The sequence below is a fragment of the Ictalurus furcatus genome, chromosome 12 (assembly GCF_023375685.1).
Source record: "Ictalurus furcatus strain D&B chromosome 12, Billie_1.0, whole genome shotgun sequence".
Classification (NCBI taxonomy): Eukaryota; Metazoa; Chordata; class Actinopteri; order Siluriformes; family Ictaluridae; genus Ictalurus; species Ictalurus furcatus.
The window spans coordinates 21128907-21142475 of NC_071266.1; the positions used below are offsets into that span (position 1 = coordinate 21128907).

General features: G+C 38.3%; 1 protein-coding gene across 1 annotated transcript; it reads right to left on the reverse strand.

Annotated features, from left to right (window-relative positions):
* Positions 1-4730: 4730 nt before the first annotated feature.
* tdp2b (tyrosyl-DNA phosphodiesterase 2b) lies at positions 4731-11878 on the reverse strand. Its single transcript, XM_053638727.1, has 7 exons — positions 11655-11878; positions 11274-11431; positions 8760-8918; positions 8158-8249; positions 7957-8075; positions 7708-7878; positions 4731-6541 (listed from the first exon to the last, which is right to left on the reverse strand). Exons 1-7 carry the CDS (start codon positions 11802-11804, stop codon positions 6266-6268), a joined length of 1125 nt encoding a protein of 374 aa, XP_053494702.1. The 5' UTR covers positions 11805-11878; the 3' UTR covers positions 4731-6265.
* Between the last annotated feature and the right edge of the window lie 1691 nt (positions 11879-13569).

The window sequence follows — 13569 nt, forward strand, 5'->3', positions numbered from 1 at the left end:
TAAAAACCCTCTGCAATGTTGAATACTTTCCTGTAACAGTGCACCCTGGTTTATTTTTTTCCCCTTACTGTGTATATTGTATTTCTACACAGCGTTGTCTAAAAGCAATTCGAATCATTTAAACACTGGCCAAGTGTTTTCTTATGGACTTCTTGAACATGCTACACTATAAGCAGATGCTGTTCTACATCATATTGGATTATACAGCTTTTATTCCATTCTAACCCTACTTTTAAATTTAGTCTCTTCTGTCTGTGGGTGGAATCTGACAAATCCAGTTTAGTTGTTGATTAACAGGCTGTCTGGTTACGCAATGAGATTTCAAAAGTTCACTGTATACCAGCTTACCATCTTCAGCAAAGGTAACAATTAGACAGTGATATGCAAGAGACGACAATATATTGCAATCTGGTTATTAAGTATTGTGTTGCTAGGCGTGGGAGCAGTATTTACACCAGACGACCTTTACTCGACCTTGGCTGTCTTGCTCACTATGACATGCTTATTGAAGAGTCTAAACTACCAGATACCCAATGACCGACACCGTTAATAAAGATCTCCAATATGATAGGTGGTTGGCCATTGTATATTTTTAGACTAGTGGTTGTCAAAATAGGATCTGGAGTCACTAGGGAATGTGATTTTTTTTATTATTTTGTTACAGTGATAGACGCAATAACCTGCTGTTATCAGTGTTACCATGTTTATTATTAAATTGGAATAGTTTAGTCTACGTGACTTAACGTGAATGGTTTTAATCCAAACCGAATCCCTAAAAGACAAGTAGCTTATAAATACTGTCAGCTTGGATGAGGATTAAAAAGCTCTCGCGCTCACATAAATAGCCAAGACTAATATTTGAGCAGTGGGGTTATGTTAAGAGGGGGAATATTCCATGTTTATTTTACAGTTAAATGTGTCCCTGGCTGCAAAAGGTTTTACAACCCCTGATCCATACTTAAATAGGATTGAAATTATTGTAGTGCATTATGGTACATTGTGCTCATTGCTTGTTTTTCCACGTTTACATTTATAATACATTTGACAGGTAAGGTTGGGGAATATGACAAAAATGTATAATAATGGTACATGAAGACATTTCTGTGATGCACAAAATGTAGCAACGATATACACTGATCAGCCATAACATTAAAACATTAAAACCACTGACAGGTGGTTGATTGTGTTGTTATAATTGTGCCAGTCAAGGGGTGGGGTATATGAGGCGGCGGGTGAACAGTCATACAGACTTTGACAAGGGCCAAATTGTGATTGCTAGACAACTGGGTCAGAGCGTCTCCAAAACAGCAGTGTGTATGCGTGACTTACCTGGGGAAGAGATGGCGCCAGGATGCACTATGGGAAGACGGCAAGCTGGTGGAGGAAGTATGATGTTCTCTGCTGGGAAACCTTGGGTCCTGGCATTCATGTGGATGTTACTTTGACACGTACCACCTATGTAAAAATTATTGTAGAAAAATAAAGTCAGTGGCGTTGTTGAGCAGGATAATGCTCCCTGACACACTGCAAAAATTGTTCAGGAATGGTTTGAGGAACATGACAGAGAGTTCAAGGTGTTGACTTGTCCTCCAAATTCCCCAGATCTTAATCCAGTTGAGCATCTGTGGGATGTTCTGGACAAACAAGTCCAATCCATGGAGGCCCAATGTCTCAACTTACAGGACTTAAAGGATCTGCTGCTAATGTCTTGGTGCCAGATTCCACAGTACACCTTCAGAGGTCTTGTGGAGTCCATGCCTCAATGGGATGAGCTGTTTTGGTGGACCTACACAATATTAGGCAGGTGGTTTTAATGTTACTGCTGATCGATGTATGTTGTGTAAGGTAAATGAACCGTAGCAGTTCAACAGTTTAACCGTTTCCAGTTTTACAGTTCACATGTAGATTTCTAGAAGTCTTTATGAATTAGGTGATTCTGGCTTGGATGTAACGTTACCTCTGTCCAGGTGATAAAGGTTGAAAGAGGAGCATCAAATTGAATCATATGTTTTAATACTGGGTCTTTGGACAATAATTGCTTTCACCTACAGTAAGTGAAAGAATACCCAGGACAATACTGTAGAGAGAGAGAAAAAAAAACGGCTTTTATTACACAGAGTAATATTTGGCCTCACCAGAGGCAGATAAACCTTGAAAATGCTCAGGGTTACCTGGGGTCACACGCGTGGCTGAATGTAGCTACTACTTTGGTCAAAAGCTAATTTAAAGTGCATTTTTGGGCAAAGCCATCTATTTTAACCACCAAGACTGTTATTGCAGAAGTTGGCGTAAGAATACATTTCCAAATCTGAATCAGTGTCATCGCCCACTTCCAGCTAAATGGCTCTTATTTGAGTTGTTTATTCCAAAGTTCATTCAGATAGTAATCCACTGACTTTTAATATACAACGAGAGAATCATGTTCCAACTGGTAAGGCACTGAATCCAGGATCTGGTACAGTTATAAAAGAAATACTTTTTTAAAATTGTTGTAATGTTTCAACCAGTTGTTTTCATGATTAAAACCTGACAAAGTGGTGTCAATGGCTTAACAGCCTGGGCTGTAATTCTTATCTCTGGCCTTGGCCTTGCACAGCTGCTTGAATTTCACGGACCAGTTAGATTACAGTGTTTAGGGAATAAGGTTTCACAAGTACTAGCCATGATTTCTTATATACAGTTTCACAGGTTAACCCATTTTACTTTTTACTCCATTCTGGTTTAAGGCTGAGTGAAGACTTAAACACTATTAAATAACGTAGTACAATTGGTGATCAAAAATGTCTTCAAATCAAAGCAAATCTTACATAAATAAGTGTGCATGAAAGTATGCAAAGCTTACACAAAGATGGATTTTGCATATTTTTTTTTCTACCATTATAACCGTTACAAAATTCTTAGTATGCATACGTAAACAGCATGCATAATAAATATGCATACTAAAAAAATTAAGTATGAAAGAATTAAGCCAGAACATATTATTATTTGCATATTTTCTAATTAAGTATATTTTAAGTATGCATTCTTACAGACTTTGACTCTTTCCTACTATGAGTGTATACGAGTATTCAAATGCTCTGTTAACTACTTCTTGAACAGAAATGATAGTACTGAAATAGTAAATATGTAAATAGTTCATTTGTGGTGACATGACCAAATGTGACTTCTTTCTATAAAATAAATAAAATCATGTAGTGCCTTTTAATATGCAAATGCTCGTGACGCTTCATTTACTATACAAATTAGCCCATGCCGTCACCTGACGACTTCTCAAGCATGTATTTGCTATTTCCCCCTGAAAATCGTTGGCGAAACTGGTTAGAGGTGTGCATGAGGGTTAATAAAGTCTCAGCATTGGGAGAGAGCATGCTGTCAGATATGAACCTTGTGGGTGAAAGAAAAATGCATTCACAATAATGTTTTGAAATGATACATTGAATTAAATTTTATTTATATAGCACTTTTAAAAACAGACAGACATTAACACAAAGGAGCTTTACACATATCCGGATATAGCTATCGATTTAATCCTTAATGAGCAAGCCCGAGGTGGTGGTGGTGATGAAGGAAAAACTCCCTGAGACCACATGAGGGAGAAACCTTGAGAGGGACCAGACTCAACAGGGAACCCATCCTCTTCTGTGTGACACCGGGTACATTTACATTTATTCATTCAGCAGGCGCTTTTATCCAAAGCGACTTACAAATGAGAAAATACAAGCAAAGCGATATATCAAGCGGAGAACAATACAAGTAGCGCTGCCATAGAGGATCTGTTAATTGAGTTCCAGAAGAAGCAAAGTGCACAGAGTCGAGGTGTAATTGCCAGAGTAATTTAGCAAGAATATAAATCATTCATATTCTTACAAATGTGCACTATTGAGTCTTGTAGTGCGAAGTGTGTTGGAAAGATGTTCAGTATAAGCATCAAAAATAGCAAGCTACAATGGAAACAAATCAGGTCAAATTTGCAAAGCCTGTTTTACATTTGTCGCTTTATTTTCTGTTATCATCAACCAGTTTAGAAAATATAACCTGTAAATATGTCAGATTTTATAATATATTGACACTATGATTACATATTTGTTTATATATCCCACATAATTAAACTGTTATTCATCAAATCTAACTCTAACATCTCTGCTCTCTCTCTCTCTGAGCCACCTACAGGTGGGATGTTTAATTTCAGTGGGAAGATCATGCTTGATTACATGAAATACAAGTTCACTGACTAATTGTCAAATATTACAATTGTATTGATACCGAGTATCAATAGCTGTTAACTAATTAACATCATTTCTGAATATTTTGGTCTCATTACAGCACAGTGAAATTCTTTTTTTCGCATATCCCAGCATGTTAGGAAGCTGGGGTCAGAGCGCAGGGTCAGCCATGATACAGCGCCTCTGGAGCACAGAGGGTTAAAGGCCTTGCTCAAGGGCCCAACAGTGGTAGATTGACAGTGCTGGGGTTTGAACCACCGACCTTCCGATCATTAACCCAGAGCCTTAAACGCCAAGCCACCACTGCCCACTTTATCTTAATAAAGACGTTTTAAAAATTAAATTAAAAAAAAATATTGAAATGGTCATTACATTTGGATTTAAGGTGAAAATCTCAGGTCTGACATCTGCAGGTAAAGAAGTAAGGAATAAAACATGACTGGTTCTACTGTTCCAGGAAAATAATGAATAAATATACATTAATAAATAATGAACAAGGAGGTTGGTGTGATTGTTCCACCCCAATGTTGATTATTTCCCTGTAACAGTACATCCCGAAGTGTTTCATTCCTCTTGTGCCACATCAATTTCCTAAGGATTATGAATTATATTAAAGAACACATTATACCTTTTTTTTTTAAAATCTGTTTTAGTGATGCTTAAAGTGGAATGTTTGTGAAAAGAGTTCCTTTAATCACTATAAGAGTTCCTATAAATCAGTCATTCCCTGACCAGCCTCACTTTTTCCAGTCATTATAGAACAATAACCCAGCCCAACAGATTGTGGTTGCACTATTTGAAAAAAAGAAAGAACGAAAAGAAAAGAAAAAAAAAAACCCTCCATCCTTAAGACTTCCTCCTGTTGGAAAACTTACAGCATTAAAAAAAAAAAAAAAGCAAGTATGCACACAGTTTTTGTAAAATAAATAAGTATGCATACTTTATTTCATGTTAGGAATAAAGTATGCATAGTAAGAAATAGTAACCTAGTACGCATACTTTAAAAAAAAAAATCTTAAACACGAAATATATAACTGTTCATAAAAGCAGGCAAAATGATTCAGTATGTTATGATTATGCGAGGATTTGTTCTGCTTAATGTTTTTTTGTACACTCTTTTTAAGTAAGCTCCTCCAAATATAGTGACGTTTGCTTGATTTTGCGTTAATTTCTGTGATCACAAAATGGTGAAATCCAGGAGGCACTGAAAAGCCACACAATACCCCTACAGTATGTTGTTAACGGGAAGCTGAAAAGGCCGTCCTGAAGAAAACTTACAGCTTTACCTCCGACGCTGAAGACTCCTTCTATAATCGTCCAGAAAACTCCACCATATCAACAATTTCACGAGGCTTTTAATTCTGATCATGTAGGAGTCCCTGTGGAAATTATTACTACAGAAAAGAATGAGCACATTAATATAATCCTTGTTATAGAAAGTTGCTCAACACTTTCTGATCGATCAGATTAACAAGTTTATCAGCACTGTGGTATAATGGACAGCTGATTAGATGTAAATAATGTCTCAGTAAGGCTTAAATAAATTAGATTCATTTAGTTTATTAAGTTTTTATGTAATTATATATATACACACACACAAAAAAAAAACAACAACATGAGAATAGTAATCAGGCAAATTTATAACCGTTAACGATGGAACACACTGATGTTCCCAGTGAACGTAGTCCTCTGGACATGCTAGATCATCAGTGTGTGATTAAGCCTAGGACTAAGTGCAGTAAATAACAACTGAGATAAAAGAGGTAGCGTGACTCGCTCAACTGGAGCAAGTGCACATCCCCCCCAAAAAATGCGTTAGAATTTAAAACAGGTTTAAATCCACTTAAATCTTTGTTGCAATTTCTCTGTGAATTTTAAGAACGCTACAAAACCAGTAAAATCAATCAAACAGCCAGATTGTGATGAAACACTTCTGCATTATGTTCTGATCAAGCTGAGGGGAAAAATCGTAAAACCCAACAATCTGTCTTGCTAAAAAAACATCACTCAAGCATGTCTAGACTTCTTCCTAGACTCCAAACTCAGCTGGTAAAGCTGCAGTAGATTCCCCAGTGATCGCTGGTGTAGCTTCCACAGTCCAGCTTCTCCATTCCGACCAGTGCCATGTGCTCCGGACGCACTTTTACCTCCGTTTTGGCAGGTCTCAGGTAGATACGGTCGAAGCGACACCTGCTGATGTACGGCACATCTTTGTTGCTGTTCATTTTAGTGTCCCATGTGTATCTGCAATGCTCCTGTTTGCCGAGCTCCTCCCACACGTCGATCACGCCAGGAGGCAGTCCACCCACTAGTGCTACCTATATATATACACACACACACACACACACACACACACACACACACACACACACACTATAAATACAATATATATCAGATGTGACACTACTGTACTGTGATAATAAAATTAACAGTTATTTAATGATGCAATACTATATGTATGAAATATAACACTTCGGCAAGTGTTGTTAAGGGAAAATAATCAACGACGGCGTGCTGTGATGCCAAAACACAAAAGAAATTACTTCAAAAGGAGTATGCCTCTGGGTCTGTACTCAAAAAGAAAAGAAAAAAAAAATCACCTCAAATGTTTTTGTAATATCACTTGCCTTCTAGCAGCTATTCCTCAAACAGCCTCTTTTTTATGCTATACTTTCATGCACACTTTTTTTGGTAAGAGGGGGTATGTATACTTTAAAAAAATAAATAAATAAAAAGTATTCTTAGCATACATACTTAAAATCAGGGCCATTTCTAGGCGGTTGCTTAAAGCACCACTGGTTTGGGGGCGTCAGTGAGCGCCCCAATGCCCCCACCCAACTCACTCACCCATAAGAAAGAGAGCACCAGGTGCGTAACCTGGCCTGGTTATTCTGGGCTAGAGTCCCAAAGATTTCTCTCACCTAGGGCGCCAAAATGGCCAGAAATAACCCTGCTTAAAAGGAAATGTTATGAATAAGTATGCATACTTTATTAAAAAAATAAATAATACAAATTAAAAGCTATGTAAAATAATCATGAAATATACAAGTGTGCATAAAAGTATGCGGAATGATGCAGTACGGAACGACTACGCAAGGACTGCATTACGCAATTATGCAACTACGCAAGGACTGCATTACGCATTACTGCATTACATTACGTAATTCTGCATAATGCGTTTCACTTGTTTTGCACACTCTTTTTAAGTACGCATGAAATTAAGGGTGGGGGTTGGGGCTCTCTCGCTCTCTTTTTCTTTTTTATTAATTAAAGAGACCCAGAATTTTTTACCTACAAAAGGTTTTCAGGGTCTGTATAGAAGAACAGTTTGAAATGCTGAAAGGCTTCACCTGAACCACTGAGCAAAAGTAAAGAAACAATGCTTCAACGATAGTTTGTTCGTAAGAGCAATAAATGGATGAATCGGTTAATTCGCGTTTGACCAAAACAGACAGACGATGTCCTGCCCTGCTCCTGAAATTACCTCAGAATCTCGAAGATTGGTGTCGCCTCCAAAAATGACCGTGGTGTTATCAGGCTCCTCTGTGATGTTCTGCAACACCACCTTCAGCTGCTTCATCCTCTCTGCAGCCTGATCTTTACAACTCTCCAAGTGTGAGGTCATCAAACAGAACTCCTGACCTAAAAAACTTACCTGTGAATGACAGAAGTGAGTTCACGCATCTCTTACGCCCAACTGTTTACGACAGGAATGCCGTGGTCGGTCACTAACTTTGGCACGCAACAGATTTCTCATCATCTGCGTTGTTGGGTAAGGAATTATTTCACTACTTTGCAGTTTTACTCTGGATTTCTTCAGCATCAGGGCAGTGAAGTATCCGTCCTCATTTCCTTTAATGTGAATAAAACGAATGATGAGAGAAAAAAAGTCCTTCAGTTGTCTCGCATCGGGAAACCGTACTGCGTTAGTTACCTTCAACTATCTGGTAGCTGTTGGCACGCTTCTTAAGATACTGAAGATATTGAGGGACGAGTTCTTGGAGGAATACAACGTCTGGTGTGTATCTGTGACAAAAGATACAAAATACATCGACATGCTTTGTGAACCGTTTTTCTTAAACCAAAACTCTACCCTGAAAGGACTGTTTTTATATGTTAGAAAACAGATTTCTGATGCGTTTAGTGGTTCTGGTGCTTATTTGTGTTCATTGTTCCTGTGAGAAGTTATCGTTTATCTACAAGATGTCGAGTTTGATGGTGCTGAGGATAAATTTAGGATGAAATTGGAAGCTGATCTGTCTGAGCAGAGAGTACAGAAAATGAGGCGAGAGAGCTGGATAGACTAACGGACTAAAGCGCAGATGCATCACGTTCTTTAGAGATGAAGTAAGAGCTCAATCTCACTTGGAGCCACGGTCAGCAGTTCATCAAATGGCATTGTGGTGAAAGTATTCAAACTACAAGTAAACTTTGGAATTCTTCTGCATCACTGAAGATCACATATTGATTAGAAATACACACTATAATATACTGATCAGCACTACGCACTCAATAGCAAGCTTATGGTTCACTCACAGTGCCAGATAAGAGCACAGGCCTCTGGCTCGTTCCGCCAGGTTCAGCGTGTCCAAGCCATCCACGTTCCAGGAGATGAGCGAGAGCTTGCCGTCACCTTCGTCCTCCGAACTGCACTTTGAATTCGAGCAAGCAGGCTCATCCTCGGTCAAGTCGATACTAGGGTTTCAAAAGAAATGAGTCAGTGTCCTTCCAAAACAATTACAAATAAGAAATAAAACACACGACAGTATGAGAGGTCAACTGATTGATCGGTTTTCAGATTAATCGGCAGCGATAACTATCGTCCGTTGCGGGAGAGGCTGAGAAGGGTCCGCTGTCGTTATACAGTACGAGAGCGGCCTCTAGAGGCGAAATAAAAACTATCACTGACAAATTTTGTTGTGTTACTTTAAGTGTTTTTTTTTAATTATTATTCATTTTGGATGTCTCTATTTTTAATTTTTCTGTATTGTTACGTTTTGGTTTAGTTTGGATGTACATCTTTTATCGACTAATATATATTAATAGTTAATATACTCATTTATTTCATTAAAAAAAAAAAAAAAAAAAAAAAAAAAAAAAAAAGTACAGTACATTTTCATGGTCCAATCAGTATGGTTTACTTCTGTAATAAAGTTCAACGATATTTAACTTTGAGTGTGACATTTAAAATTGATACTGAATGAAAAAGTTATCGGATGATTAATCGGTTATCGGCACGTACCGCCCGAGTGAGTTATCCATATCAGTAAAATCCACTATCGGCCGACCTCTAGTCTGGTGTGTTATTCCTCTTATATCATAGCGATTTGGTAAGAAATTACAACATTTAATTTATTAATGAACGACACGACGCAGATATTAACGGTTTATAGTTAGATTTCATTTGGTTGTCAAGTGTCCATGCCACAAGTTAGTTCCAATTTTTCTCTCTCTCTCTATTATTAGTCTTGCATTATACATGGACCGTCTGCTGTACAAATCCATGTGTATGAGCTGTTACTATAGAAACAGTAAGGTATTATAAAGATCACGTCAATATTAACCTGTCGTGAAGTTTACAGCTGGAACTGCTGTCCGAGCTGTGCTGTTACCCAAAAACAACGCATACCTACTGGACAGTCAGATTCGAGAATTCAACTGTGCTATGGTATACAGGAACATCTCAAAAAATTTTAATATCGTGGAAGTTATTTTTTTCTGTACTTAAATTCAAAAAGTGTAACTTTCATATATTCTAGATTCATTTCACACAAAGTGCAATATTTCAAGCCTTTTTTTTGTTTGTTTTAATCTCGATGATTACGGCATACAGCTCATGGAAATCAAAAAATCCAGTATCTCAAAATATTAGAATAAAGAATTTATAATACAGAAATCAACCTGAGAAGAGCTCTAATCAGATAATTAACTCAAAACACCTGTAAAGGTTTCCTGAGGCTTTAATCTCTCAGTCTGGTTCAGTACACAATCACAATCACGGGGAAGATGGAAGTAAATGTTGCATTTCATTTGGAAATCAAGGTCCCAGAGTCTGGAGGAAGAATGGAGAGGAACAGAATCCAAGCTGCTTGAAGTCCAGTGTGAAGTTTCCACAGTCAGTGATGATTTGGGGTGCCATGTCATCTGCTGGTGTTGGTCTGCTGTGTTTTCTCAAGTCGAGAGTTGATGCAGCGTCTACCAGGAGATTTTAGAGAACTTCATGCTTCCATCTGCTGACGAGCTTTATGGAGATGCTGATTTCCATTTACAGCAGGACTCGGCACCTGCCCAGTGCCAAAACTACTAGTAACTGGTTTACTGACCATGGTATTACTGACCATGGTGCTTGATTGGCCAGCCGACTCGCCTGACCTGCACCCCATAGAGAATCTATGAGAGACACCAGACCCAACAATACAGACGAACTGAAGGCCGCTATCAAAGCAACCTGGGCTTCCAGAACACCTCAGCAGTGCCACAGGCTGATTGCCTCCATTCCACGCTGCATTGATGCAGTAATACATACAAAAGGATTAAAGCCCTGACCAAGTATTGAGTGCATAAATTAACATACTTTTCAGAAGGTCAACATTTCTGCATTATAAATTCTTTATTCTAATATTATGAGATACTGGATTTTTGATTTCCATGAGCTGTAATCCGTAATCATCAAGATTAAAACACAAAAAAGGCTTGAAATATTTCACTTTGTGTAATGCACCTGGAATATATGAAAGTTCCACTTTTTTAATTCAATTACTGGGAGAAAAATGAACTTTTCCACGATATTCTAGTTTTCTGAGATGCACCTGTATATGGATTTAAAATGGACAAACTTAGACTACTTGACCTTCTCATCAGCTAGATATTATGAAGGCTTAACATGAGAGGCCATTGTAACTGCACTAGCAAAAACAATGTCCCCCTGTGACGTCAGTGTGGCACACAACCACTAACTTCTCCCAGGAATACAGGAAACACAACACATCAGGAATACTTCAGTGTAAACACTAATATGTGTTTCAGTGTGGACTGAACAGATCATTATACCAATCTGCTGGTTTGGAGTTCATCTTCCTTTTTGTCTCTGGAGCATCTAGATCAGTCTCCTTTCTCTTACTCGAAGGTCTATCATCATTTTTCTCCTCTGAGTCCTCGACTTCAAAAACCGACTCCATATCCGCTTCGAAGAAAGCATTCAAGGCTCTCTAAAAAAATAAATAAATAAGAAGTAATAAAAACATGAAAATTAAATGATATTTTACTAATAGTAGGCCTATAGTAGTAACACAAGGCTTAATCTCAAATGGCTTCCTCTTGGGAAAAGAGTGCACTGACTAGTGTGCAGGAGTAATTACTTCGCACACTATGTAGTACACTACATTAGGGATTAGGGAGCGATTTGATATTAAACCTAAAATTGAGCCAGACCTCCATGTCCCAGTCGTTTTCAGCGAGGTAACACTGAGCCACAGCGCTGTCCGACCCGGTGACGGTTGCAAACTGCTCACAGAGCCGGGACCGCGTTTCCTCTAACCCCTCCATCACCTCTTTATCTGATATCGCAGAGCTGTTTGTCATCTAATTACTGAGGCAGCTGTAGAGACATGGCGCGCTCGTTCAACTCGGTGTAAGTGGAATAACATCCCGGGTGGAACACCGCTGCTTGTTTAAAACGTTCCGCACACAAAACCAGTCCTCGTGTTATTTCACATGTAGGTAAATAACCCGAGAGCCGTGAATATCCTGCCTCCGAGTCGTAATTACGAGCTGAACGCCACAACAATGTCTTAATTACAGGCTGTGGTCTTTTTTTATGTATCATCAATTGTTTTAATATATATATATATTTTATTAATTGATGTTACAGTTAAAGCAGCTAAATAATTCAAACAGGACATCCAGGATCAAGACAAATCAAAGAAATTGCATAAAATATATGTACATTATAGTTACATAATCCATCCACTTTATTAGGAACACCTGTACCTGTTCTGTTCTCATACATGCAGTAATCCAATCAGCCAATCACGTGGCAGCAACACAATGCATAAACTCATGCAGATACAGGTCAAGAGCTTCAGTTAATATTCACGTCGAAGATCAGAATCTGCATCTTTAAGCCGATTTCTGATGGTGAGGCATCTGTCACATCTGAGCGGTAGATCAAATGATATTTCGTACTCTTACTAAGTGTATAAAGACGAAATCGTGTTCTCTATCAGTCTGTAGTAGCAGACATTCTGACATCGAACATAAAACATCAAAGTTAAACATAAAACATCTCTTCCTCTGAAATGTGAGAACATACACAAGTTCCAGCAAAAATGAGTAAAACCCAACCAATGTTTCTCAAGCGATGGATCGTTGGAACAGGTAATAGTGCGTGAAAACACACAGCCGAAAACTCGCCAGTAAATCATGTTTGCTGATAACAAGCTGCTAGTATAGAGCAAGACAATAAGGGACTTGTACGTTCTAGTGTGCATTTAATTGGATGTACACAAGACTAGTACAGGATGAGTCATCAACAAAAAAAAAAATCTTTTTTTTTTTTTTTTTTTTTTTTTAGGATTTTCCAGGAAGGGACAAATTGTAAAATTTAATTGCAAAGATGTTCAAAACTATTGATTGTGTTTTGTTTATTTATTTATTTTTATTAATTAACAGGGCGCACAGCTACAGTGCGTTAGGGCGTTGGTCGTTAGCACGTTCGCCTCACACCTCCAAGGTTGGGGGCTTGATTCCCACCAGGCCCAGTGTGTGTGGAGTTTGCATGTTCTCTCCGTACTGCGGGGGTTTCCTCCGGGTTCTCCGGTTTCCTCCCCCAGTCCAAAGACATGCATGGTAGGCTGATTAGCATGTCCAAAGTGTCCGTAGTGAATGAATGGGTGTGTGATTGTGCCCTGCGATGGATTGGCACCCTGTCCAGGGTGTACCCCGCCTTGTGCCCCATACTCCCTGGGGTAGGCTCCAGATTCCCCGCGACCCTGTAGGATAAGCGGTACAGAAAATGGATGGATGGAAGGAACACCGATTAATTAACAGGTACAAAAGCTCTGAAAGACCCATTTTTGCTCCCAGGGCACTTTAAAGTAAGAACTGATAATCATTACTAACTGGAAGTGTTGAGATTTATTTATAGTACTTGCCTCTTTGAGTATTTTCAAATATGAAATATGATACGATTTGTAAAAATGAAACTAATTTTATTTGAAAATAACATCATAAAAATATACATGTAGTGTTGTATACGTACATACTGTTTAAAAATGTATATTTTAAATACATATTTATACATTTTTATACCGAAGATCCGATATTCAGGGCAACGTTTCAGCAAATC

Excerpts from the sequence above, each read along its gene's own strand:
- tdp2b (XM_053638727.1), bottom strand. The coding sequence starts at position 11,804 with ATGACAAACAGCTCTGCGATATCAGATAAAGAGGTGATGGAGGGGTTA. Across the intron at positions 8,076-8,157 it reads CAGCTACCAGATAGTTGAAG|GAAATGAGGACGGATACTTC; the intron begins GTAACTAACGCA and ends TTCACATTAAAG. Across the intron at positions 6,542-7,707 it reads CCAATCTTCGAGATTCTGAG|GTAGCACTAGTGGGTGGACT; the intron begins GTAATTTCAGGA and ends GTATATATATAG.